Raw genomic sequence first — 26,167 nt, 5'->3', positions numbered from 1 at the left:
ACACACGCACAGTAAATCACCCTATAGACACAAGCATAGTAAATCACCCTGTAGACACACGCACAGTAAATCACCCTATAGACACACGCATAGTAAATCACCCTATAGACATTTATTATTATTATTATTATTATTATTATTATTATTTATTTATTTATTTATTTATTTATTTCTTAGCAGACGCCCTTATCCAGGGCGACTTACAATTGTTACAAGATATCACATTATTTTTACATACAATTACATTATTTTTATTTATTTTGCCTATAAAGCCTATAAATCCACAACATTATACATTATATATGTATAATGTTGTGGATTTATAGCCTACGGCTACGGGATATCATAAACCACCTTGTTTCCTGCAAAGCTGCAGTCAAACTTTAAACATTTAAAAAAAAATGTTCTTACAAGTCCACACACCAACTGCTCTTATTCGGCACCGTAGTGTTTCTTGTACCCGACTGAGAAAACTCAAGGGATGGTGCCTCTTGTTTGTGTTGATTACTGTAAAACACACACACAGATAGTGATGTTCTACAAAACCAATTTCTTTTTTCTTCTGCACAATTTCCAAAGCTCGGTATTTTAACACATCAAATTATTTTACATGTAATACACTGGAGAATAACGGCTACCGGGTAAAATATAAGAAAAGAAAAACAACAACATACACAGCATCTGTCAAATATGCACGAATAAGTGTCAAAAAGTATTAAACTGGTTGTATACTAGTAACGACGTTTATCGACAGCAATGAAAAACTGTTCTCCGTATGAACACTTCGCAATACTACTACACATTACTATGACTCATGAGCACTACCACTGTCCTGCCACCACTACGACTACGACTACTACTACGACTACTACTAATAATAATAATAATAATAATAATAATAATAATAATAATAATAATACATTAACACTGAAAGAACACATTACATAAACAAAACTAAAACAAATATCACAGGATTATTATTATTATTATTTTTAGAATGTATAAACACGTTAATACTAATAACAGGTTAAATATATCATATACACGTGGGATACATAAACACTGATTTTAAACAATGGTATTTTTCCTTTACAGCGTGTACAGTACGTCCCTGAAAATTATTCCAACTTCACAAGACAATGGAATTCTGCAGGCTACTCAAAAACACAATCCAACAGGCTGTTTCTTTTTTACTCCTGTAATTCCAGCTGTCTACAAAATAAAAATCTCAAATCGTGCTAGACGTATAAAAGAACGATCATTTCATAAACTAAGTGGGCTACGTGGAGACCTTGCCAGAGAGTTTTTTTTTTTTTTTTTTCGGCTACACGGGGTACTCTGCAAATCGTGAAAACAAGAACTCTTCATACATTACCATTGTTTTGCTTCCTAATCACAAAAGTAGTTTCTTTTCATTTCGTCTTCGTTATGTTATTATCCAAGGCGTTTCAAAGCCCATGTCAAGTTTCTTACATTTTTTTTGAAGTCAATGCTGAAAGTTTTGATCTAGAACTAGCAACTGGAGTGAGTGGAACGCAGCTCTACAGTGGGAACGCCAACATTCCAACCTAGAGAGAATTTAGACTTCCATCAAAGCAACCATTTGACGCGTGAAGATTTATTTACCCTCCTCCGGCGGTATGCAGAATGCTGACATTTTTCCCAGCCGTGTCGTGTTCAACACATGACTTAAGTCAAAACATGGCAACATTTATTCACCGTATAACTATTATTATCATTAGTAGTAGTCGTAGTAGTCGTAGTATCTAATCAGTTATCACGTATCCAAATTATAACTCAGTATAATGTACTGCCATTTAAAATAAAGTTACCTTTTTCTCCTGTGGTGGGAACGTGTTATTTTGTTTTGTAATAACAGAGAAGCTACGCATCCTGTGCAAGTTATAATTCTGATGAGACTACATTTTCTCCCTACAATACAAAGTTGTCCACTCACTGCATTGTTAGCGTTCCAAAGTAGTCACGTGACACCTCCTCGCACGTCAGTGTTCCACACAACACTTGGGCGGCGCTTATTATTATTATTATTATTATTATTATTATTATTATTATTATTATTATTATTATTATTAGTGGGGCTTGCGAAGCAAGAGTCCCCACTTTAAATCTTCGACATACTTCTTCTTCTTCTTCTTCTTCTTCTTCTTCTTCTTCTTCTTCTTCTTCTTCTTCTTCTTCTTCTTCTTCTTCTTGTTGTTTGGCACGCTACTCCTCTTACACCGTTTAAGCTAGAAACGCTGTTCAAACTTTAAAACGTGTAGACCGGTCTGGAATAGTGTGCTTGTATACAACTTTTTGATATATTTTTCACTTTTTAAAATATTAAGCTTTTTGTCCTTTTTTGTCCATCTTCATTCACTTTAATGGGACTTTTTTCAACATTTTAAAGCTCCCCATTTTTTTAAAAACTCACAGACTTCCAATATTCTATTTACTGTAAACGATCTAACTTTTGACACAAATCAGCTACTTTGACCACTTTCCCAACAAGTAAGACAAAAAGTTAGAGTATACAGAATCGTCTACTTCTCTGCTATTCAAATCTGAAATCAAAACAGAAATAATTTTTACCAATCAAGAGGTACAGCTGTTTTAGTAACCACATCAACTACATTTTCTCAAACTTTTCATAAACAACTGAAATTTTGACCACTTTCCCAGCAAGCTAGACAAAAACTTAAGCGGGTATGACATCTTCATCTACTTCTCTGCTATTCAAATATGAAATCAAAACAGGAATGGCGTCTACCAATCAAGAGGTACAGCTGTTTTAGAACCGCATCAACTTCTTTCAGTAGGCTACTTCCCACTGTTGAATTAACTGTCATAGAACTTTGAGAAATTTTGAATTATAGCACATTCTAAGCATGAGACAATTAGTAAACAGTGTGACTTTTGGCACAAATCAACTACTTTGACCACTTTCCCAATAAAGCAAGCCCCACAACTTTACTTGTAAAGTTACCATCTAGTTATTATTATTATTATTATTATTATTATTATTATTATTATTATTATTATTATTATTATTAGAGACTAGTCATTTGAAGGAGAGTTTATCTTTAAACCCCTCAGTGCCTGTCTGGTTGCTGCTGGTCTCCTTTATGTCATTTCATTATCTCTCCAATGATATTCTGAATGTCTATGTTTTAATGCTTTTTTTAGAGTGTTAAACTACAGAATATTCCTAACACCCGATCACAACTAACATTGCTGTAGCCAAGTTATAGTGTTGTATCTTTTCATTCCCCTTGTGTGTGTGTGTGTGTGTGTGTGTGTGTATGTATATATATATATATATATATATATATATATATATATATATATATATACACTGAGTGTACAAAACATTAGGAACACCTACTCTTTCCATGAAATAGACTGACGAGGTGAATCCAGGTGAAAGCTATGATCCCTTATTGATGTAACCTGTTAAATCCACTTCAATCAGTGTAGATGAAGGGGAGACAGGTTAAAGAAGGATTTTTAAGCCTTGACACAATTGAGACATGGATTGTGTATGTGTGCCATTCAGAGGGTAAATGGGCAAGACAAAAGATTTACAGTAAGTGCCTTTGAACGGGGTATGGTAGTAGGTGCCAGGCGCGCCGGTTTGAGTGTGTCAAGAACTGCAGCGCTGCTGGGTTTTTCACACTCAACAGTTTCCTGTGTGTATCAAGGATGGTCCACCACCTAAAGGACATCCAGCCAACGGTAGGCCAGTGGTCGAAAACGGCTCATTGATGAAAGAGGCCAAAGGAGGCTGACACGAATTGTGCAGAGCAACAGACAGTCCAGTACAACATTGGTGCTGAAAGACCCATAAAAGAATGCACAACTCGTTGTACCTTGACACGAATGGGGTATGGCAGCCGATAACCTAACAGCAAAACCCAAGAAACTGCGGTTGCTGTGGGCTAAGGAATGAAAACACTGGACACTGGAGGATTGGAAAAACATTGACTGGTCTGATGAATCCCGGTTCCTGCTGTTTCACGCTGATGGGAGGACTAGGGTATGGAGAAAACCACATGAGTACATGCATCCATCATGCCGCGTGTCAACATTGCAGGCTGGTGGTGGTGGTGTGATGGTGTGGGGTGTGTTTTCATGGCACACATTGGGCCCCTTGATAAAAGTGGAGCAATGTTTGAATGCCACAGGGTATTTGAACATCATTGCCAATCAGGTGCATCCCTTCATGGCAGCAGGAATGGTCCAGGAATGGTTCCTCGAACATGACAGTGAATTCAGCTTACTGCAGTGGCCTGCCCAGTCACCAGATCTCAATCCAATTGAGCATCTGTGGGATGAGATGTATTGTAACACTTGAAATGTATTTGCTTACGATTGTAAGTCGCCCTGGATAAGGGCGTCTGCTAAGAAATAAATAATAATAATAATAATGAGATGGAACGAGCTATTCGGAATAGAGATCCACTACCAGCCAACTTGACACAACTGTGGGAAGCATTGGCATCAACATGGGCCAGCATCCCTGTGGAACGCTTTCGACACCTTGTAGAGTCCATGCCCCGACGAATTGAGGCTGTGCAGTGTGGAGTAGTGGTTAGGGCTCTGGTGTCCTGACCGGAGGGTCGTGGGTTCAATCCCTGGTGGGGGACACTGCTGCTGTACCCTTGAGCAAGGTACTTTACCTAAATTGCTCCAGTAAAAACCCAACTGTATAAATGAGTAATTGTATGTAAAAATAATGTGTAAAAAAATAATATAATTGTATGTAAAAATAATGTGATATCGTGTAATAATTGTAAGTTGCCCTGGATAAGGGTGTCTGCTAAGAAATAAATAATAAAAAAGAAACCAACTGTCCCTGCCAACGGAGACTGTACTCAAGTGAACATACTGTGTCCGGGAGATTGTTCACAAAGGGAAATAGCACAGGAATTGAAAACACAATCCAGGAGGCAAAAGAAGACCAGATGTAAAGTGTGAATAATTTAGAGGGGTTCCGGGGTAATAACTGTTTCTAAACATCCAATAAGTGAATGCAAAGGTTTGGGAGCCCCACATGTGTAACACAAAACTTAATTGTGTTTTGTACAAAAACTAAACAAGGTTAAATAAGGATGAGTGGGCCTGCTTCATTGTTACAAATTGGCAAAATTCTAGCACTACATTACAAAATCCACTTGGGGTAAAACTGACATGTATTTTCTTTGTGCCCCAAAACAGTGTACAGTATTTGGTTCATTCGTCCCTGCAACAGTGTAACAGAACTTTAGCAGCACCATGAAACCTCCAAAATCACAGACAGCATGAAAATAAATATTACTGTATGTTCCACTGCAAAGTTTGCTCAATATTTCCTCCAAATGGATTTAAAAATTGTACTCTTTCAGAACTTGAAAACAAATTACTTTACGATCCCTTACAGTAACATTCTTGTTTATTTATAGTTCTAAAAAACACCACTAGTTATTTACAAAAAATTGGAGCAAACACGAGCAAAAGTTTTAAAAACTACGCGTCTTGTGTCAGAGCAGTGCTAGCAAATTTGCATTCCAAACAAAATCAGCAGCTGTCCTGCTGTAGACTCGAGCCCTCGGACATAAATAAAATGGGCAGGCAATGTAGGTAGATCTTTACGTGACTTCTTGTAGCTGATGAGGTCATTCACAAGTTGTATCGTGACCCGGAAGCAGAAGTTATCTCTTTGTAGGAGGTTAGTGTGTGCAGATAGAAGCGAGATATTTTAACTGAAAATGGCCGTGGAATCTCGAGTCACACAAGAAGAGATAAAAAAAGAACCAGAGAAACCCGTCGATAGAGAAAGGGTAAGTCAGCACCGTCCAGCCGCATGCCGCTGAGGCAGAGAGGAAAGCGCAACTTTGAGCGATGTTTTTTGTTTTGTTTGTGTTGGGAATCGTCCGCATACATGGCGGTTTCGTTTTAATGAGTAGAGTGAAGCACATGCTTTCAAGGTTCACACAAGCAAAGCTTATCTGGGTTAAATGTCTACTGGCGCTTGTTTTTATTAGTATTGTGTGTTTATATCTATCTCTATCTATCTATCTATCTGTCTATAATATTACTTAGAATCACATAACAAATGTTCAAGCAACGAAGAGGCCCAACCAATTAGGGGAGGGGTCTTTGTGAAAACATTTTCATATATTTTAACTTTGTCAATTTGTGTGTGTGTGTGTGTATGTGTGTGTCTATATATATATATATATATATATATATATATATATATATATATTATATATATATATATATTATATATATAAAATGCTGCCTTGTATGTGTTTAAAGCACGGTTCTTTGAGTAAATGTATCATTATACATTCACAGCAAATCTACATTTCTAGTCATTGTAGTTTATCGATCTCTTGTCACTTTTTGTTTATAAACAAACTTACGAACCTGTGTTAATAGTATATAAACGAATGATACAATTATTATTCATGCAGTAAAAAAGTAATATCGTTTTTAAATTTTGTATTGATTTAATTGCACCACTTTTCTTTTTATTGCAGACATGTCCGCTGTTACTGAGGGTGTTTACAACTAACAATGGCAGACATCACAGAATGGATGAATTTGCCCGGGCAAATGTCCCATCCAGTGAGCTGCAGATCTATACATGGTAAGAGATTCTAGCTGTTTTATCATCTTAAATACATAGGCGTCATGACTAATTAAATACGGTTCACTCCATTCAGAACAATTTGCACTGCTTTTTCATTTAAATGACTTTACTTGGAATGTTGCAGTAGAGTAGCCCTCTTCCTGTTTATATGCACCCACCACATTTGAATATGGATTGTACGTTCTGCTTGAGTTAGTTTTATTAAACATTTTTTTTGTTTGTTTTAAACAAGGATGGATGCAACACTGAAGGAGCTAACCAGCCTAGTGAAAGAGGTCTACCCAGAAGCTCGAAAGAAGGGCACGCACTTCAGTTTTGCGATTGTCTATCCAGATCCTAACCGCCAGGGCTACAGGTACATTGTTTGCAAACATTTAAAGGTGTCCCAATTGCATTCAGTACAGTACCTTGTCTCATTCATGCAATGATTCAAATAATGTTAAGGGAAGTTATATCAACCCTGGTAATGTAAAAGAGATTTGAAGCTTTTACCTGTGATGTTATCCTTTAGCATGTTCTACTGGTGTGGGCAAAATCGGCCCCTCCCCACCAGTTCTTTTAGTCGTGCTCTTAAGTTGTTCAGTTGAACCAGCCTGATCTAGAAATATACTGTTAACGTTGATGCAAATTACTTTTCCAATTTACAGAGCCACCAGCCATATATTTTATGGTTTAGATTTATACTTTCAATTTAAATGCTTCAATTATATAGAAGACAATCTGCCTTTGTGGAAGGGGATAAGAAATATGGTTCTGTTATTTGGCAGCAGTAATATCCGTGTTAGTGCTAGGCCGTACCAATGGGCCCCTGAAATAAAAAATGTCCGCTGAATTTCTCTTGATGTGCCCGTGTGTACCCCTCCCCAGACACAATACCAATAAACAGTATTATAAGTCACACACATAAGGATTAGACACACACATATCTTTACAGTGAAACTTTTTTTCGTTAAATATAACATTCAACCCCCCTTCTCCCCGTCTAAAAATTATTTGGTCCAGGATCGACCGTAACCTGACAACTATTTATTAAAAACAAATGTAAAGCTTGCAGCACTAGCATTTGTGTCCTGAAGCATCGTTAGTAACTGAAGAGTTGAAACAGTTGCTCTGATTTGGTGTAGGAAAGGTATTACTAGCATCACTGTCACAGCAGAGGGGACTTGTTCCTGAAGACTTGCGTGAAGAAATGTATTTATTTCCCTTTTTTGCATTTTATCCGTGTTTGTCGCATAACGCTTGAGACTATATTTCAGTTTCTGGACACAAGAACGAACAATGTGCCCGTCTTCAACTCCAGCATCACTTTACATGGAATTTGAAAAAGCCTTGACTGTTCTGGGTGAAGTTTAGAAACGTACAGCTGATGGAATTCAGAATCGATTATTGATTTAGCGATTATCAGTATTTTTATTCCAGGGGTGTTGCTGAAGGTAACGGTTAATCCAGTGCTCGAGTCCCTCCCCCCCCCCCCCCCCCCCCCCCCCAAAAAAAAAAAAAAGTGCCGGAAACACACTATCATTTCAACAACAGTTAAAGTTAACGTATTAATGAGCGTACAAAAACAGCAATACACTTACAAATATTGCAGTATTTAAAAATGAGTATTTTTCGGATAGCCCCAAGCCTGTACATAACGTCACTCTGGAAAGCACATCTGACAGCCGTACTGGTGTTATGTAAAAGTACATTAAATGTAAAACTGATTCAAACAAGTGAAGCACTGTGTGTTTATTTGTATGTATGCGCATACATATCGGTTCATTGCGTTCACATTTTTTTTAAATGTTAAAAAAAGGAAACTATAAACTGAATAAAGTACTGAAAACAAGTTTCAACACTATTCTCAAAACAGTAGGCTGTATTCCATAGTGCTGTTGGTCCTACAGTTTTACACTTACATTTCTGTGGCTGTTGCCCCCAAAACAAAGAAACATAGTTCATGACTTTTGAAAATTAAATTAGCGATAATACAGTATCATGTCTTTCTTAACAGCTTGTCTGTACAAGTTTAAATTTCAAATTAAATTAACTAGGGTTCCACCTGTAATTTTTAACTTACGTCTCTTATCAATAAATTCACATTTTACTGTTTTAACTGTCATCTGTTCGCACAGAGAAACGTTTTTACTTAAAAAAACAAAAAACAAACAAAAAAAAAAACAACTTGATGTTCAAAATTGAAGATTATATAACCTGGCTAGGCAAAGATCTGAATGCAGCTACCAACAATTACTAGGCACGAAACCCCAGACCCAAAAGCAGAAAAGAACTTGAAGCATAAGTGGAAGCAAAATCACGGTCAGCACATACTAGGAGAGAAACAAAAATGATATCCCTCTTCTCGCAGTATATAATGAGTAAAAGTTAAATGCATTATATATATATATATATATATATATATATATATATATATATATATATATATATATATAAAAAATATAATTTTACATTCTTTTGTAATTGCTATATATTGTGTACAGTGCTAAAGTGTACATACTGTCAGTTACATCCCTGCTGTTTATGTATTATTGTTAATAAATACAGTATTGTAGTACACTTATGGAAATTTTAACTTGCCTTTCAAAGGTGTTTTTAGGCTTCTTAATGACAGAAAAGTAGGATGTATTCCACTACTCTTTATCAGACATTACTATCAGTGGTGTAGTGGTAAATAAAAGTTTGGAATTGAACAGGTAGATTGAACAGATTGATTGTTATTGTCTTTAACAATGAGCACACAGAGAGGCTGACATTAACCCCCTCACTGAAGAAAATGTCCCCCTAAAATTGTGAGGGGGCTGCATTGACCCTCAATCTGTAAGTCATGAAGCAAACACTGCAATGTGTTTCTAATGTGGAACCAGCACAGTTCATCGGTGTACGTCTTTGACAATTATACATGAAATTCTTTAGTAACATATTTTCCATTTCTTCAGGGTGAAGGAGATTGGCAGCACAGTTTCAGGAAGGAAAGGCACAGATGATTCCATGACGTTGCAGTCACAAAGGTTCCAGATAGGAGACTATTTGGACATAGCAATAACACCTCAGAATAGAGCACCGCCTCCACTGGGACGCATGCGACCTTACTAACAAGATCAGCAAAATAAAAGGGCTTCTGGGCTGGCCAAGCCCCTCCCCAAGTAGATTGACCTGCATTCTGTACATTTTCAGTAATTGTCTCATTCCCACATTATTCAAATTGCAGTTTATTTTTAAAAGCTGTTCTAAACTTCATTGATGCAAATACCCTTTAAAACAAAGTCATGGTTATATCCCCATTTTAGAAGGAATTGCCATTGCAGAATGCTTTTTGTAAGATTTGCATTCATTATTTTTTTGCAATACAGATTTTGTCAACTGTTTATTTGATGCAAGGAAAAATCTAATCCTGTTAGAAATGTACTTTTGGATTGTATGTTGTGTTTACGTTAATAAATACCTGAAATTGTTTTGATTACATTCCTACGCATACCCTTTCAAAAATTCCCTAACAGACACAAACAGTTTGTGAAAGCTTACTGTATTTCCAAATTCATGTTCAAGTCTGAATTAATGTATGCTTCTCTCAAACTGGGCATATCCAGTCCATAATCTGTAAACAGTATTATTTTTGTAAGCACCTGTCAAAGAGCTACTAACACATCTGTAAAGTGTCTAGCTAAGGGCGAATTAAAATCTTTTCTACGAATAGTGCTTTTATGCGCATTAATGTTTTTTAGTTTTGCAACATATTGTAAGTTACAAAAGCAAGAGATGAAATAGATACTGTGATCGGAAGCACAGGTAATGGTTTGTAAAATTTGATATTCTGTATTTGTTGCATGACTTCGAAATGTCTTGGTTTTAATGGCATTATCACAAACAGCACATTTCCAACATGTGAAAAATCCTGATGGCACCTTCCGCCTGTCTATATTCTTTGCTGTATCTTTAAATTAATCAGCCATAACGAGAATATCTCTCGTTTCTTCACCTGAAATGGGAAACAACATGCCCCACTTGTCAGCCTGTTCCTATCCTGTTTTAAATAACTTTAGCATAACAGAGGCAGAAGTGTTAAAGGGACTAGGAGCTCTTAAAATAAAAAAAATCCCCTGGGCCGGATGAGATTCTCCCAGTAGTACTCAAAGAAGTTATTTGCAAACCACTAACCAAGATCATGCAACAGTCTCTTGACACAGGGGTTGTACCGACAGACTGGAGAATTGAAAACGTAATACCGATCCACAAAAAGGGAGACAAAACCGAACCAGGTAACTACAGACCAATAAGCCTGACTTCTATTATATGTAAACTTATGGAAACTATAATAAGATCCAAAATGGAAAATTACCTATATGGTAACTATCCAGGGAGACAGTCAGCATGGTTTTAGGAAAGGGAGATTGTGTCTTACTAACCTGCTTGATTTTTTTGAGGATGCAACATTGACAATGGATAATTACAAGGCATAGTTTATGCTTTGACATGGTTTATTTAGATTTCCAGAAAGCTTTTGACAAAGTCCTGCATAAAAGATTAATTCTGAAACTGAACGCAGTAGGGATTCAAGGAAATGCATGCACATGGATTAGGGAGTGGTTAACATGTAGAAAACAGAAAGTACTGATTAGAGGAGAAACCTCAAAATGGAGCGAGGTAACCAGTGGTGTACCACAGGGATCAGTATTAGGTCCTCTGCTATTCCTAATCTACATTAATGATTTAGATTCTGGTATAGTAAGCAAACTCGTTAAATTTGAAGACCGCACAAAAATAGGAGGAGTGGCAAACACTGTTGCAGCAGCAAAGGTCATTCAAAATGATCTACACAGCATTCAGAATTGGGCAGACACATGGCAAATGACATTTAAAAGAGAAAAGTGTAAGGTACTGCATGCAGGCAATAAAAATGTGCATTATAAATATCATATGGGAGATAGTGAAATTGAAGAAGGGAACTATGAAAAAGACCTAGGAGTTTATGTTGACTCAGAAATGTCTTCATCTAGACAATGTGGGGAAGCTATAAAAAAGGCCAACAAGATGCTCGGATATATTGTGAAAAGTGTTGAATTTAAATCAAGAGAAGTAATGTTAAAACTTTATAATGCATTAGTAAGACATCATCTAGAATATTGTGCAGTTCTAGTCACCTCATTACAAAAAGGATATTGCTGCTGTAGAAAGAGTGCAAAGAACAGCGACCTGAAATATTCCGTGTTAAAGATATGTCATATGCAGACGGGCTAAAAGAACTGAATCTAATGTTAACTGAAGTAATGTTGCTTAGAATGTTTGTAACTGCATCACAAAAACAATTCAAACAATATCACTACGTAAAAATAAAAAAGTAAGTTAAAGTAAATTCTAACCTTTTTAATAACATGTTAGTCATACAAGCGCCTCGGAAATGTCTGCCGACACTAAAGTAGTGAGAGTGGAGTACTGTCAGACAAACTGAAAACCTACTGTTTTAACTTCAGCTTAAAGATGCCTGAAACAAAAACTTAAAAATAACCTTTTATTCCCAAAAATCAGCTAATTATTTAACCAGAACTCCATCTTTACTGTACACACTGAACTAACTTTCAGTTAACAATTCAAATAAAAATGTGAACATGTGCTGTAGTTGTATGATACTTGTCTCTAAAAAGACCACCACTCACTGTAAACCACACTCAATAAAAAGTGTAGGAGTCATTTAAAAGAGTAATGTTTTCTTTAAAACATGAAAATATGATCATTAACTGATGATCCAAACTGCCCCATCAAGTCACTGGAGAAATATATAATGACATGTATAATCCACCAGCTTTCTATCCTTATCCACGAACCGGACACCAATGTGAGCGATAAAAATATCTGGTATACTTGCAGGCCATTAGAAAAAATAAAATCGTTTTAATGATTTCCATTACATGAGAGTAGATGTTAAAACTTCATGCTGATTTGAACTCGGCTCTTGCCAAGCACCAACTAAGACGTAGCTTTACAGTAAACTAATGTGATCCATCTGTGTCTCCATCCATTTGCGTTTCCTTCCATATGATGATGTAGATATCCTTCTGCCTGGTGTTGATGGCTGAAGTGTAATGCTGGCTCCAGGGATCAGCTTATTTTGCCTCCCTAGCGCATCAGCACACAATAGCTGTGATGCTGGCTCCAGGGATCAACCACAGTGCGGTCTCCCCAGCGCATCAGCATGACAACCGTCTGGATTGAGCAAAATAGGGTACATCTTAGTTTGCCTGGTAAAGTGCTGCTGTTTATGCTCTTCAACCCTTCCACTGCTTGTTGTCTAACTTCTCCCACACGTACTGTGTCCTTTAGATCCCCGTCGTACCATCTCCCAAGACTCTTCACTGGCTTCTCAGACACTGTTGGTATTGCCTCACCATTAATGTAGAACATTTTATCTACTACTTTACCTTTAATTATAGAGATGCTCCTTGATTTAGTGGGCTTGAATTGCATTTGTGCCCATTCAATGTTATTGGTTAATTTGCCCAATAACCGATTAGTGCAGGCAACTGTTGTAGTCATGATTGTCATGTCATCCATGTATGCTCGAATTGATGGTAGTCGCATTCCAGAAGCCAAGCGCTCTCCTCCCACTACCCATTTTGATGCCCTAATGATTACTTCCATTGCCATGGTAAAAGCCAGTGGAGAAATGGTGCATCCTGCCATTATTCCAACTTCTAGGCATTGCCATGTAGTGCTGAATTCTGAAGTTGAAATAGGGCGGAAACTGACTGATGCTTGTAGAATTTCTTTCTTTAGACTCCATCTGCTTGGCGCCATGCTTTTGGTACAAACTGTTTTTCTGCTGTTTTTCCTGCCTTTTTGAATCTCTATGTGTTTCCTCCAAATATCTCTCCAGCTCAAACTTAGATGCTTTTAGTGTGCCATTCTTCTCACTGGTGAATAACTTCTTTACTTAAGAACCATGTTTTGTAAACTAATTTTATAGAGAAGCTCATAGGCAATGCTGTTATAATGCAGGACTATATTTTGTAGAACATTCATTTTAGAGTGCTTATGTGGAAGGATTAAAAAAAAGAACAACAAAATAAATAGTTAAAATAAATACAAATAAATTATTTGTACTGTAACACTGAAGTATAAAAGCAATAAGACCCTCCACATCGGGCATCACCAGGCATTATGCACTGTTTAGTTGTAATAGCACCCTCTGTGTCAGGTCTTATTGCTTAAAGATTATGGAGCATATGAAAAAAAGTATGTATGTATAAGGTTGTACTTCCTGGTTTTAAAATAGGAAGAAATACACAACTGCATGAAAATGTGCTCTGGTGACCTGTAGTCTGGGGGACCAGGCCAGAAATGTATCGTGACGTAGCACCCCCGTACAGAATGCAACAGCTATGTGATTTGATAGAAGTATCCCTTAGGTGCTTATCTAGGGTGGATGTGGTGTTGTAAAGTGGGAGGAAGGTATGCCAATGCAAGATTTGTATACCCATGTCAAAACAACATTTTGTACAAGTGAAAAGGCCACAAAAATGTACTTAAGTTGTCAAGACAAGTTGGAAAGTAAAAATGACCAATCAAATGGGATTTTAACAATTTTATTTCAAAGACAAAAACAGTTAGGTAAGGTTAGGTAAAGGTTTCTTTTACACAAATGATTAAAAATGTATCTTAAAAGACAAAAACAAATTCTAGTCATAAATGTATTTTGTATGATTTACAAAAAATATTAATAAGGCTGATTACTTAAAGCATATTAATGCACAGTTTATTCAATTACACAAAAGTTTTAAATACTGTATTCATTATAATAGAAGCCAGGTATACTATTGCACATCATGGTGCTAACAAAACACTAATAGCCAATGGAGTCACTCTCAACGATGTGCAACATGACAGTATATACAGACGTGCTCAAATTTGTTGGTACCCCTCCACAAAAAACGAAGAATGCACAATTTTCTCTGAAATAACTTGAAACTGACAAAAGTAATTGGCATCCACCATTGTTTATTCCATATTTAATAGAAATCAGACTTTGCTTTTGATTTTTTATTCAGCATAATATTGTAAATAATAAAACAAATGAAAATGGCATGGACAAAAATGATGGGACCGCTAACCTAATATTTTGTTGCACAACCTTCAGAGGCAATCACTGCAATCAAACGTTTTCTGTAGCTCTCAATGAGACTTCTGCACCTGTTAACAGGGAGTTTGGCCCACTCTTCCTGAGCAAACTGCCCCAGCTGTCTCAGGTTTGATGGGTGCCTTCTCCAGACTGCAAGTTTCAGCTCTTTCCATAGATGTTCGATAGGATTCAGATCAGGACTCATAGAAGGCCACTTCAGAATAGTCCAATGTTTTGTTCTTATCCATTCTTGGGTGCTTTTAGCTGTGTGTTTTGGGTCATTATCCTGTTGGAGGACCCATGACCTGCGACTGAGACAGAGCTTTCTGACACTGGGCAGTACGTTTCGCTCCAGAATGCCTTGATAGTCTTGAGATTTCATTGTGCCCTGCACAGATTCAAGGCACCCTGTGCCAGGCGCAGCAAAGCAGCCCCAAAACATAACCGAGCCTCCTCCATGTTTCACTGTAGGTATGGTGTTCTTTTCTTTGAAAGCTTCATTTTTTCGTCTGTGAACATAGAGCTGATGTGACTTGCCAAAAAGCTCCAGTTTTGACTCATCTGTCCAAAGGACATTCTCCCAGAAGGATTGTGGCTTGTCAATATGCATTTTAGCAAATTCCAGTCTGGCTTTTTTATGTTTTTCTTTCAAAAGTGGAGTCCTCCAGGGTCTTCTTCCATGGAGCCCACTTTCGCTCAAAAAGCGACGGATGGTGCGATCAGAAACTGACATACCTTGACCTTGGAGTTCAGCTTGTATCTCTTTGGCAGTTATCCTTGGTTCTTTTTCTACCATTCGCACTATCCTTCTGTTCAATCTGGGGTCAATTTTCCTCTTGCGGCTGCGCCCAGGGAGGTTGCAACTGTTGTCACAGGAACATTAAGCTGCTTGGAGATGGTCTTGTAGCCTTTACCTTTACCATGCTTGTCTATTATTTTCTTTCTGATCTCCTCAGACAACTCTCTCCTTTGCTTTCTCTGGTCCATGTTCAGTGTGGTGCACACAATGATACCAAACAGCACAGTGACTACTTTTCTCCATTTAAATAGGCTGAATGACTGATTACAAGATTGGAGACATGTGTGGTACTAATTAAAGAAACTAATTAGTTTGAAATATCACTATAATCCAATTATTTATTATCTTTTCTAAGGGGTACCAACAAATATGTCCTGGCCATTTTAGAATATCTTTGTAGAATAAGCAATAATTCATCTCTTTTCACAGCTTCTTGGCTTTATTCTATGACATACCAAAGGCATGCAAGTATACATGATAAAATAGCTTTTAATTTAATCACTTTTCAGGAGGAATGAAGCATTATTTCAATGAGCTGTAAGGGTACCAACAAATTTGAGCACGTCTGTATGTGTGTCTAGCCTTTTTCAATATATTTGCCATACGCTACATGTCTATTCATCTGTAGTGTCAGGCTCATCTGGATCCACACCGACAGCTTTATGAGGATTATAAGTCCTCACCACCAGTATACAAGCAAGCCTTTGTGCATGCCATGCTCTGTCTGCATTGCTCACACTTGGCTTTTATGCACCCACATGCAATGAGTTCCACGAGTACTTCGGGGCAGGTGTCTGTGTCATTAGTGTTGAAGAAATATGTCCAACCTTGTCATGATGCCAGCCATTTCCAATTGGGGAGGGGATGTCAGGCTGAGCCTCCAAGGCATGGTTCCAGATAAGGGTCTGGTAATTTGTGTGGTATGCTGCAGAAGGCTATCATAAATTGGGGCTTCATTCAGGGCCTTTTTCAGACAGAAATCTTATATCGCACACCATTTACATCTGCTGAGTCAGCCGCTGGATCATAGAGAAAGGTTATCAGAAGTTCTACTGATTTCAACTAGTTCTTGAGTTGCTTCCAACTTGTGAATAAAATGTACACAGAGAACTGCAATGTCAGTGTCTGGAGACCACACCACCACACAAGGGTATTCTTGTGGAGCATGTGCAACACTGCTTCTTCGTGCAATGATAATAGATCTTTTTGGTCTACAACTCCATCTGAAGTGACCATGCGAGCAGCAAGGTTGTCATTGAATTCACCTGCAATAACAATTTTCTGATCTGGGCCAAGTAAAGTTTCTGCCATATCACACCATGATTCTGACAGGAATTTTACCGGATGTTCTTTATTCTTGGGATTTACGATTAACTTACTCCACTGCGTTGGGATAGGTGTTTTGGGACCATGGATTTTGATTTCATTGCTTTGTGAGGATTGTCTTTGTGCACGCTCAAAAGCTTTAATTGAATATTTTACATCATATGGATCAAAGATGATATCTGCTCATTCTCCATACTGTAGAGGCTGGCATACTTTTCTGAAGACCAACTTAGCAAGTTCTCCAAAGCTAGTTGCACCTCCTTGCCCGACCATTTGTATAACAGCCATGCCATCCACTATCCAAGCTGTGCGCATGTTAGATGCTGGCAGTTGATACATTGACTGAGTTTATTTTTCTAATTCAGGCAATAGCTTACTCTTTGCAGTTTTGTTGAAGGCACCATCAGAGAGTGCTAGAGAATGTGGAAGTGTAGAATGCTCATGTGTGAAAACTTCCTCAGATCAATCTCTTTTGTTTATGAAGCTACTACAAGATGGCCAAACAGCTCCCTGTCTGCATTGATAGTCACTGTCTTATCACTATTAACTTTTGATTTGATCTTCTTGCTTAGAGATGAAAATGTCTTGATGATGAGCTTGTGCAATGGTTCAAATAATCCAGTGGTATTTTAATTTAGTCTGTCTTCCACAAACTGTTTCATTGCTTTGATTCCTGTAGCATTTGCAGTAACAAGCTTGGTGGCAACCTCTGCGGGTACAACAATGCCAGTTGCAATGTTGGTAAGTGCTATTAAGTCAACATTCAAATCAAATGGGTTTGTCATGGAGTTGGTGATAGCGTTAACCATCTTATTTACAGCTGCTTTATCTCATTGCATGCGACGTGGTGCAGCCTCCTTGTGTTTTCTTGTGAAACGTCTGAGTCTACCATATCACACATTACCTTCATGGAAGGTGTGATAGTGGAGCGCTCATGAGCAGTGATGAACCATCTAGCCAAACATCCTGGATTTAAAGTTTAAACCCACTATACCCCACTATTAATTTACTATCACAGTTTACTGTTTGTTCAAGTGCCATGTCTGTCCAAACTTGTTACAATCAAAAGCAAAAAATAGTGGTAGCATTTCTACAACCGCTGCAAGATGCAAGTCCCAGGTGCTTTCACCTTCTGCTGTAATGAACCGCATTAGGATGTTAACCATTTTGAGAATGGTAATCATCCCAGAATGCAAAGGTTTGGGAAGTTGCTCTTCCAATTGCAGAATGTGTGCCATGCATCCTGTACGTTCTGGAGGGCATCTGTTAGGCTTCTTCTGTTAGGCTGGTTGCATCGTTGTTTGATACCACATTTTGATATTCCTATAGCTTGCTGTTGATGAGGTCTACATCACAATCAATCTTATTGTCTTGTATCCAGTTACAAAATGTCTGCCACCTCAGTCTGGTCAGGGCCTCCATTACACGCTTGTGGGCCCTCACTCCACAGTTGTATGATTTCCCTTTAAGGAGATCGCGTGCTGTGTTGTTGTCACACACCTGTGATTCTATGAGGAATGGATTTACAATTACAGCCAGAAATGTCTAAGCTATGTGGAAAAACCACCCATTCTCAAGACCGTTTTCTGAAATTTCTCCAGGCACCTCCTCTGAATCTCTTTTGCCTTACAATATATAGCCTCATGAAATGTCAAGACACTGTAATCTTGGCCCAGTATCCTAGACATCTTGCAGACGTTCCTCATTACAGTGAAAACTCTACTCCATTCAGTAGGTGATGCTGGCAGCATTGGACACTACCCAATAGATGTTGGCATTGGTATGGTAGATTAAGCCATCACATTAAATGCTATCATCCTTGTATTTGCTAAGCATTCACATTTTCAAAATCAACCTCAAATAGGTGAGTTGGGCCTCATCTTAAAATTAGCCATTGCATATCAAGGTTGGCAGCTGGTCAGCTAGCCTCAACATCAGTATAAAAGTTTTTTTTTTTACTTTTCCCACAAGATTTGGTGTAGGGCGTCTGCCAAGAAGATTATACTCCAGAAAGGCTTGGAACATTGCAGTAGTTTCAAGTGATCGTCTTCGTGGTGCTATTTTCTTTGTTTTTGAGTTGCCACTGTGCAAAAGCTACCTTTTGGAATTGTGGGAGTCTGACACTGACATACGACTCTTTTTTATCATTATTGTCTGCAACAAACTGAACATGCTATATGTTTGATGGAATTATGATATTGTCCCTGGCAGCTTTTTCATGCTGATCCATTGCAATACATGATGCTGATAAAAGGCAGGTGTATTAATAAAAAAAATACTTAAAAAAGTAAGTATGAATGAATAATTAAAATATTTATATTTGTGGTCCCTGAGTGGCTCATCCAGTTATACAGTCATACAGCTTGGACAGCGCCAGTTCGTGTTCGGGCTGTGCAAAGAGTAGGAACTTTGCTGGGGACTCCGAAGGGGGCATCACATTGGCTGTGACGCTCCCGGGGTGGGAAACTGGCAGGGATTGCTTCTCCTCATCATGCAACAGAGAGCCATACTGGCCAGACACAGAGCACATTCAGAGTGGATAAAAAGCAGGGCTGATCTCTGTTTTCTGGGATCGGTAGCCCACCCACCTCTGCTCTGGATTGCTTGGCGTAAACGCGATTCTGGCTTTAGGCTTGTGAGATCCGAGGACGCTCACACGCCCTCAGACCGTCTGTGCTGTGTGGGGACCCGCTGCGGTGAGGAGAAAAAACATAATTGGACATTCCAAGTTGGGGGGAAAATAAATAAAAAGAATAATTGGTCACTCTGAGCCTTATGTGTCACTCGTATTTCTCTCACAAGAACACAAGAACATAAGAACATGGGGGCAGAGACGACGTCTGACGCATTAGGGAGCTTTGATATATGTGCTCAGGTAATTTGGGCTATAGAGATATATCTCATTTGGTAATGGTTACATTTCTCATTTGAAAGGGAACTCCGACCTCCCAATGTGAATAAGGGAATGGTCAGCTACTGAAAACTTGAAGAGCGTAGTTGACCTCTAGAGATATAGGGATACAGCAATTCAAATAAATATGTAGGCCCTATTCCCCGAACAGCTTTATAAGTCAAGAGTAAGATCTTAAATAAACTTGACGGACAGGCAGTGCAAATTTTCCAACAGGTGTAATATGCTCAGTCCTTTTTGTACCAGTCAATATTTGTGCACTTTGTCTTATTAGAATTCAACTAGAAAGTTTTTAGTCATCCAAATGACAATATCATCCAAACAAGCAGATAACCTAGAATTAGCATGCGAAGTACCAGTAGTCAATTCAATATTTATTATTTAGCAGACGCCTTTATCCAAGACAACTTACAGAGACTAGGGTGCGTGAACTATGCATCAGCTGCAGAGTCACTTACAACTACATCTCACCCGAAAGACAGAGCACAGGGAGGTTAAGTGACTTGCTCAGGGTCACACAATGAGTCAGTGGCTGAGGTGGGATTTGAACCGGGGACCTCTTGGTTACAAGCCCATTTCTTTAGACCACACTGCCTCCTGTGTGCCATCAGCATAGGAATGGAAATGTAATCCATGCTCTTGAATTACATTTCCTAGTGGGAGCATATATTATTATTATTATTATTATTATTATTATTATTATTATTATTATTATTATTATTATTATTATTATTATTATTATTATTATTTCTTAGCAGACACCCTTATCCAGGAGACTTACAATTGTTACAAAATATCAGTACAAAGTATTGAATTATAAACACATAACAGAATAGCATAATACAGATGAGTAGTTATGAAAGTACAATGAGATCAAATTCAAGTAAGAGCAAAATAAAGAATACAGTAAATTATAATAGCAAGTTTGAAGAGCAGTTAAATATTTGCTTATATGAGTAAAGTCCAGTAAGAACACATAGTAAGTGATAAATGGATGAGAATGACTTTCCAATAAGAGCAATTACAAAAAGTATGTGTACCTATAGGAGTACAATATACAATATGCAGTTATAGTTAGGAGCAGTAGTTGAATGTGGCAAGGTATGGAGCAGTTCAGTGCAAGTGCAAGCTGATGCAAGTACTGGTACAACTGGGTGCCATATAGTTCAGTATAGTTGAGAGTAGAGGTTTACAGATGCTGTCTGAACAGGTGTGTTGTGAGGAGGCGCCGGAAGGTGGTCATGGACTGAGCAGTCCTTATATCCGTGGGTAGGTCGTTCCACCACTGAGGGGCAAGGGTGGAGAAGGAGCAGGCTCTGGAGGTGGGGGAGCAGAAGGGGCTACAACTAGTCTGCTGGAGGTGGAGGAGCAGAGGGGGCAAGAGGGAGTATAGGGAGAAATGATAGTCTGAGAGCAGAAAGGTCAAGACAGCGATAGGCGAGTACAAGAGTCTTGAATTGGATGTGAGCAGCGATAGGGAGCCAGTGCAGAGAGTGGAGCAGCGGTGTAGTGTGGGAGAAATGAGGAAGGGAAGAGACAAGGTGAGCAGCCGAGTTTTGGATGAGCTGGAGTGGACAGGTAGCTATCCTGTCAACACGAAAGAGAGCAAGAGGCAGAGGATGAGCCATGACAGGGCACCCGGTATGTGCGATCGGAGAGGTAGGAGGAGAACCAGGCAAGAGCAGTGCCGGAGAGTCCTAGGTCAGCAAGGGAGGACAGGAGAATATAATGGTCAACTGTGTCAAAGGCAGCAGAGAGGTTGAGGAGAATTAGGACAGAGGAGGGGAGGCGGCATGAGCAGAGAGTAGAGAGTTCGTAACGGAGAGAAGAGCAGTTTCAGTGGAGTGTGCCGGCAAAAGCTAGATTGGAGGGGGTTGAGCAGATCATGTGTTGACAAGAAAGCAGAGCTGGCGGTCAATAAAGGTTTTAGAGAGGAATGGGAGGAGGGAGACAGGACAGTAGTTCTGGAGGGATGAGGGATCCAGGGAGGGTTTTTTTTAAGATGGGGGTGATGCAAGCTTGTTTGAAGGCAGAGGCGAAACAGCCAGAGAGCAGAGAGGAGTTGAAGAGAGAGGAAACAAAAAGGAGCAGAGCAGGGCTGCAGCCTGGAAGAGGTGAGTTGGGAGGGGGTTGAGAGAACATGTGGTGAACCTTAGCCAACGAAGTTACTGTTTTAGTATCACTTTAGTGGTACACTGTATAACAAGTTGTTGTTGTACTTTAAGCAGTTGAATATGGTACCTGCAGGAACCAACATGCTCCTAAAGTGGCACCCAACAATTGAATTTGGTGACTAGGAGCCTGTGAGGGTGAGACCCTCACTGTAATATTTAAATGATTGTGATTGTTATTCTACTGGCGATAGAGACAGGTTTATTATGTATCGTGCATGTTGTTAAACAAGTGTATTTCTGTATTTAAATTCGGGCGCTTGCCTTAATGAAGTTGCCGTAGCTATACATGTGGAACAATGGTTTTGTTATCACCATATTTTCGGTAATCTTCAAACAATAATAGTTCAGGACTAGAGAATAATAATGACCATGATAATAATAACAAGTAAACAATGGAATAGTTTAACGGTTGTGTTTGGAAACAAAGACGGTATTCATGCAGTTTAAACAAATACATATAAAGGAGAAGAAACATGTTTAAAGTAGAATATATGACTCTTTATCGTAAAAGTATGAATGTTAAATAGTTATTTTTGTATAAAATCATCCTAGGTGTAAATGTTTATTGAATAATTAATCCTGTTCGGCGTAAGTGGGGCTGGGGATTATCTAATAACGTATCTTTCCTTAGGAGGGGGTATTAGGTGGTCGGTCATTGTATGTACAACCTGTTTGTAATTTGTAATCTGAGTGCGAAAATAAACATTTATGCCTGTGAATACTACCAAGTTTCCTGTGTTCTAAAAACCTCCATGTTCCTCAGAGGATAATGTGATTGTGGGTTGGGTTAACTCTGACCATCACCCCGTAACAGAGCCACTGGTTCCAAAGGCAAAATATTTGTCTGGAGTCCTGCATAGACATGAGTCTGGATAAGGCCCTGACACTTAAATTAAATCATTTGTCAATTCATCACAGTTAACTTCTGTGATTAAAGCGTTCATTTTTTGGGAGATTAATTTTTTGAACGCACATTAATTGCACTGCTGTCTTGTCCCTCTTAGCATACCGTAATTAATTTCCTGGAGCACTATTTTAGTGCATGCCAGGATTAAGTGTTGTCATTGTTTGAATATAAAATTAGTCACAGAACCGTATTATGTAGCAAAGCACTCAGACTGAACGACTTATGAATGGGACGTTTATTTATTTTTTTATAAAACTTTGAGGGTTCATTGGCTAGAAAGAGGGTTAATTGTATCTACTGTCAAAGTGAGTTCCAGTATAGTCTGCTGTACCACCTGCATGCTAAACATGCTTTCACTTCTAAATACACTAGTAGTTTTTTTCTGCCAGACAACAAATGAGCCCATCAACAGAGTACTCTTTTCGCTGCAAACCCATGAATCATGCAAAGTACGATACTGCAAGTATAACTAGTGCTGTTGGAGATCTACTGACTGCAGACCCATTAACATTGTAGCTTTGTTTTATTTCAAAAACCACATTTATTTTAAACAATATTATTTACAATTATGGAGTATATAACTGTTACTCAATTAATGTTTTGTTTTAATTAGGCAATTTCAAGTTATTAATAAAATAATTTAAATTATCATTATTCTTATTTAAACAGCAGTGAAAAACATAACTTTATGAGTAAAGGAAACTTTAAAGGAACCCGATAATTGTAAATGCAGTAAGGTGAGTAATAAACTGACTCCATTGTGATTTAGCAGTTGGTTCAAAAGATTTAACAATAAATGCTGGATTGTTGTCAAGAATTCTCGCAACGTACTCTTTTTATTTATGTATATGCTCTGAGCACTCTTAAACTCAGGGGAGACGTTCAGGAGGACATTAAGATGTTTCAAACTCCTGTAGTGGATTGTTCGTGCACTGGGCTTGCAACGTATCCAGATGACTTTTTAATAATAATATCACACAGACTAATTTAATTTGAAGTTTTAACGAATCAGAGCAGTATTAGTGCTCTTTTCGGTTTATTAAATGCTCATGTTAAAAATTGGATTGCTTGGTTGTGCAGTGCCTTTACAAGTATAACAGCATTAATACTTTAATATATAGTAATACAGATATGGTTAATTATATGCTTAGCCCTTAGGCTATGCATGCATAAAGCTAAAAACGCCCACCGCTAAATTCTAGAACATTCAATATATACCACTCTCTTAAGACTAAAACACAATTTCTATACCTTATAACAATGCATCAATATAAAAGAGATATTCAATTCAAATATATGCTTACCTTTCAGAATATGGAAGTGTAGTGTAGGATATATTGAAAAATAAACTGTCTTCAAAAGGCAGACTTGGGAATATGACCAAACAGCAATCAGTTTTTCAGAGATCTTTAGAGCATGGACCACACAACTTGTAGTTAGCAAGTCGTGCAATACTGGACTGGGGTTTTATCTAGGTTTTTATAGGATGTTCCCTCCATTGAATAAATCTGGAGTCCCAGTTAAATCTGATCATCAATCTGCCTTGACATTTCTTATCTTTAAGTTTATGATATATTCTAGAAGGAGCCGGTCAACTCCTTTTTCAAAACTGATTGGCTGTAACTTCTGGCCAAAAAATATTGGAACAGGATTTCATCGCTCTCTTTTACCAACTCCTCCTTTTTCTGAAAAGTCAGGTGGACCAAAGTTCACAGAATCCTTGCTATAATATAATACAAGTATATGTGTATATATGAGAGATGTTTTTAATATGTAACATCAGCTCTATTTGATTATTTCGCTAAAATTATATTATTTAGTCAAAAATTATATGTCCCTCTTAGACGCATATTACATTACCTTTTCAGTGTGTTGTCAATGGGTCAGTTTAACTTCATATACAAATATGTGTTAACAAAGTATTTGACAAAGACTGCCTTTGAATAAGCATACAGTGGTCAGTTCAATTAGCTTCATTTAAATGTTAAACTATAATGAACATGTTAAATATAATAGCCTTATCTTAACTTGTACCATTCTCAGCCCAAGCTTGACCTCTCTCTCGGTTTCTAAAAGTTGCCCGCTCAAGCAGAATTCAGACACCCAGTTTTCTTGCCAAGACTATTGTTTTCATTAATATGAAACACCATTGTAAGCACTTCTCCAAATACATCGCATGAAATCAGTTTTTTCCCCCAACGAAAGTTGCTACTTATTTGATAAGAACTGTGACTGGACACAACTCCTCTAATTTGTGTAAGTAAATCTCACTTTGACTGCCAAAAAGAACCTTCCATATCTAGCACTGCTCTGCTTGCAAGCAGATAAGGGCAAGGCTATTTTTCTGTAGATTTATTGTGTACTAAAATTTGTCTAATATTCATACCGTTCCTGTTTTTTTATTGCAGTAAAACCTTTATATAAACTAAACATTTATATTCTTTAATGGATATTGTAATGTCTAAAAGATTTTTTGTTTAGTTGGAGAAAGAAAATGAACAAATTCTTAAATTGATTAAATGAAATGCTCGCTCCTGCTTTTAGTCTACTTGTATTACAGTAGAGCCTTAACAAGCAAAGACACTTGTTAGTTTAAATATTATGTTTCTTATTAGATCAAAACTTTATATTATTTCTCTTCAGAGTTGTGTCACTATTATTAGATCAGAATACCTTTTTAAAACCTCTATGCTTAGTAACAATACAATCAAATAAAATCAAATAGGTCTTTTTAGTTTCAAACATCGTTCTGTCTAAAAAGGGTTACCCTTTTCTTTTTACTAATTTGCAGTACCTAGCCTCCTTTCAAGGTTACACACTTCCACGAGTGTATGTGCACTAATAACAATATGAGTGTATGTGCACTAATAACACATAGACAAGCTTTTTTTTCTAACATTAACACTTGTTCAATTTTCTTAGTTCAAATCATTGTAACTTGTTCATAATTTGCTGCAATATTATTTACGCTGGTTTTATATTCTCTAAAACACAGTACAATTATTACAATATTCTGACAGTGTCAGTTAGTACTGAACTTTAGTTTAACTGTAATATGTTCTTTCAACAATAATACTGTTATTTGTATAACAGTTTAACTTTAAATGATTTTATAACATGTATTTCTAATTCAGTTACTTTAGTATAACAGTTGCTATTATTATTTTACTGAATTAAGTCTGACCCCTTTCTCTGTTCATACAAAATCCAGTCAAAGCAGGTTTTAAGACAACCTTTGCTTTTTGCCAATTTATTGGTGTTGATTATGATGAGACATGAAGCAAAGAAAGTAAAGTATCG

At 37.7% G+C, this 26,167-nt stretch overlaps 2 protein-coding genes across 4 annotated transcripts in view; one reads left to right on the top strand and one right to left on the bottom strand.

Annotated features, from left to right (window-relative positions):
* LOC117407399 (serine/threonine-protein kinase LATS2-like) overlaps positions 1 to 1,929 on the bottom strand; it is a 44,149-nt gene extending 42,220 nt beyond the window's left edge. The window contains exons 1-2 of one of the 3 annotated variants that reach the window (XM_059028759.1): positions 1,376 to 1,610; positions 412 to 507 (exon numbers count right to left, since the gene is read on the bottom strand). The gene's annotated coding sequence lies outside the window, so the exon portion shown is untranslated. Of the gene's footprint in view, positions 1 to 411; positions 508 to 1,375; positions 1,611 to 1,832 lie in introns of those variants that run through there. The other 2 variants (XM_059028760.1, XM_034012381.3) reach the window with 2 other exon arrangements.
* A 3,685-nt stretch (positions 1,930 to 5,614) lies between these two features.
* sap18 (Sin3A-associated protein) lies at positions 5,615 to 10,102 on the top strand. Its single transcript, XM_034011236.3, has 4 exons — positions 5,615 to 5,819; positions 6,525 to 6,634; positions 6,870 to 6,992; positions 9,577 to 10,102. The coding sequence occupies exons 1-4, from the start codon at positions 5,748 to 5,750 to the stop codon at positions 9,731 to 9,733; spliced, it is 462 nt and encodes a 153-aa protein (XP_033867127.1). The 5' UTR covers positions 5,615 to 5,747; the 3' UTR covers positions 9,734 to 10,102.
* Positions 10,103 to 26,167: the final 16,065 nt, after the last annotated feature.

This window comes from Acipenser ruthenus, chromosome 8 (genome assembly GCF_902713425.1).
Source record: "Acipenser ruthenus chromosome 8, fAciRut3.2 maternal haplotype, whole genome shotgun sequence".
Lineage (NCBI taxonomy): Eukaryota > Metazoa > Chordata > Actinopteri > Acipenseriformes > Acipenseridae > Acipenser > Acipenser ruthenus.
The sequence above is the reverse complement of the archived record's forward strand: the minus strand, read 5'-3'. Positions and strand labels throughout refer to the sequence as shown.

Coding starts and splice junctions, on each gene's coding strand:
- sap18 (XM_034011236.3), top strand. CDS start 5,748: ATGGCCGTGGAATCTCGAGTCACACAAGAAGAGATAAAAAAAGAACCA. Junction 6,635..6,869: donor GAGCTGCAGATCTATACATG/GTAAGAGATTCT, acceptor GTTTTAAACAAG/GATGGATGCAACACTGAAGG. Junction 6,993..9,576: donor CCTAACCGCCAGGGCTACAG/GTACATTGTTTG, acceptor CCATTTCTTCAG/GGTGAAGGAGATTGGCAGCA.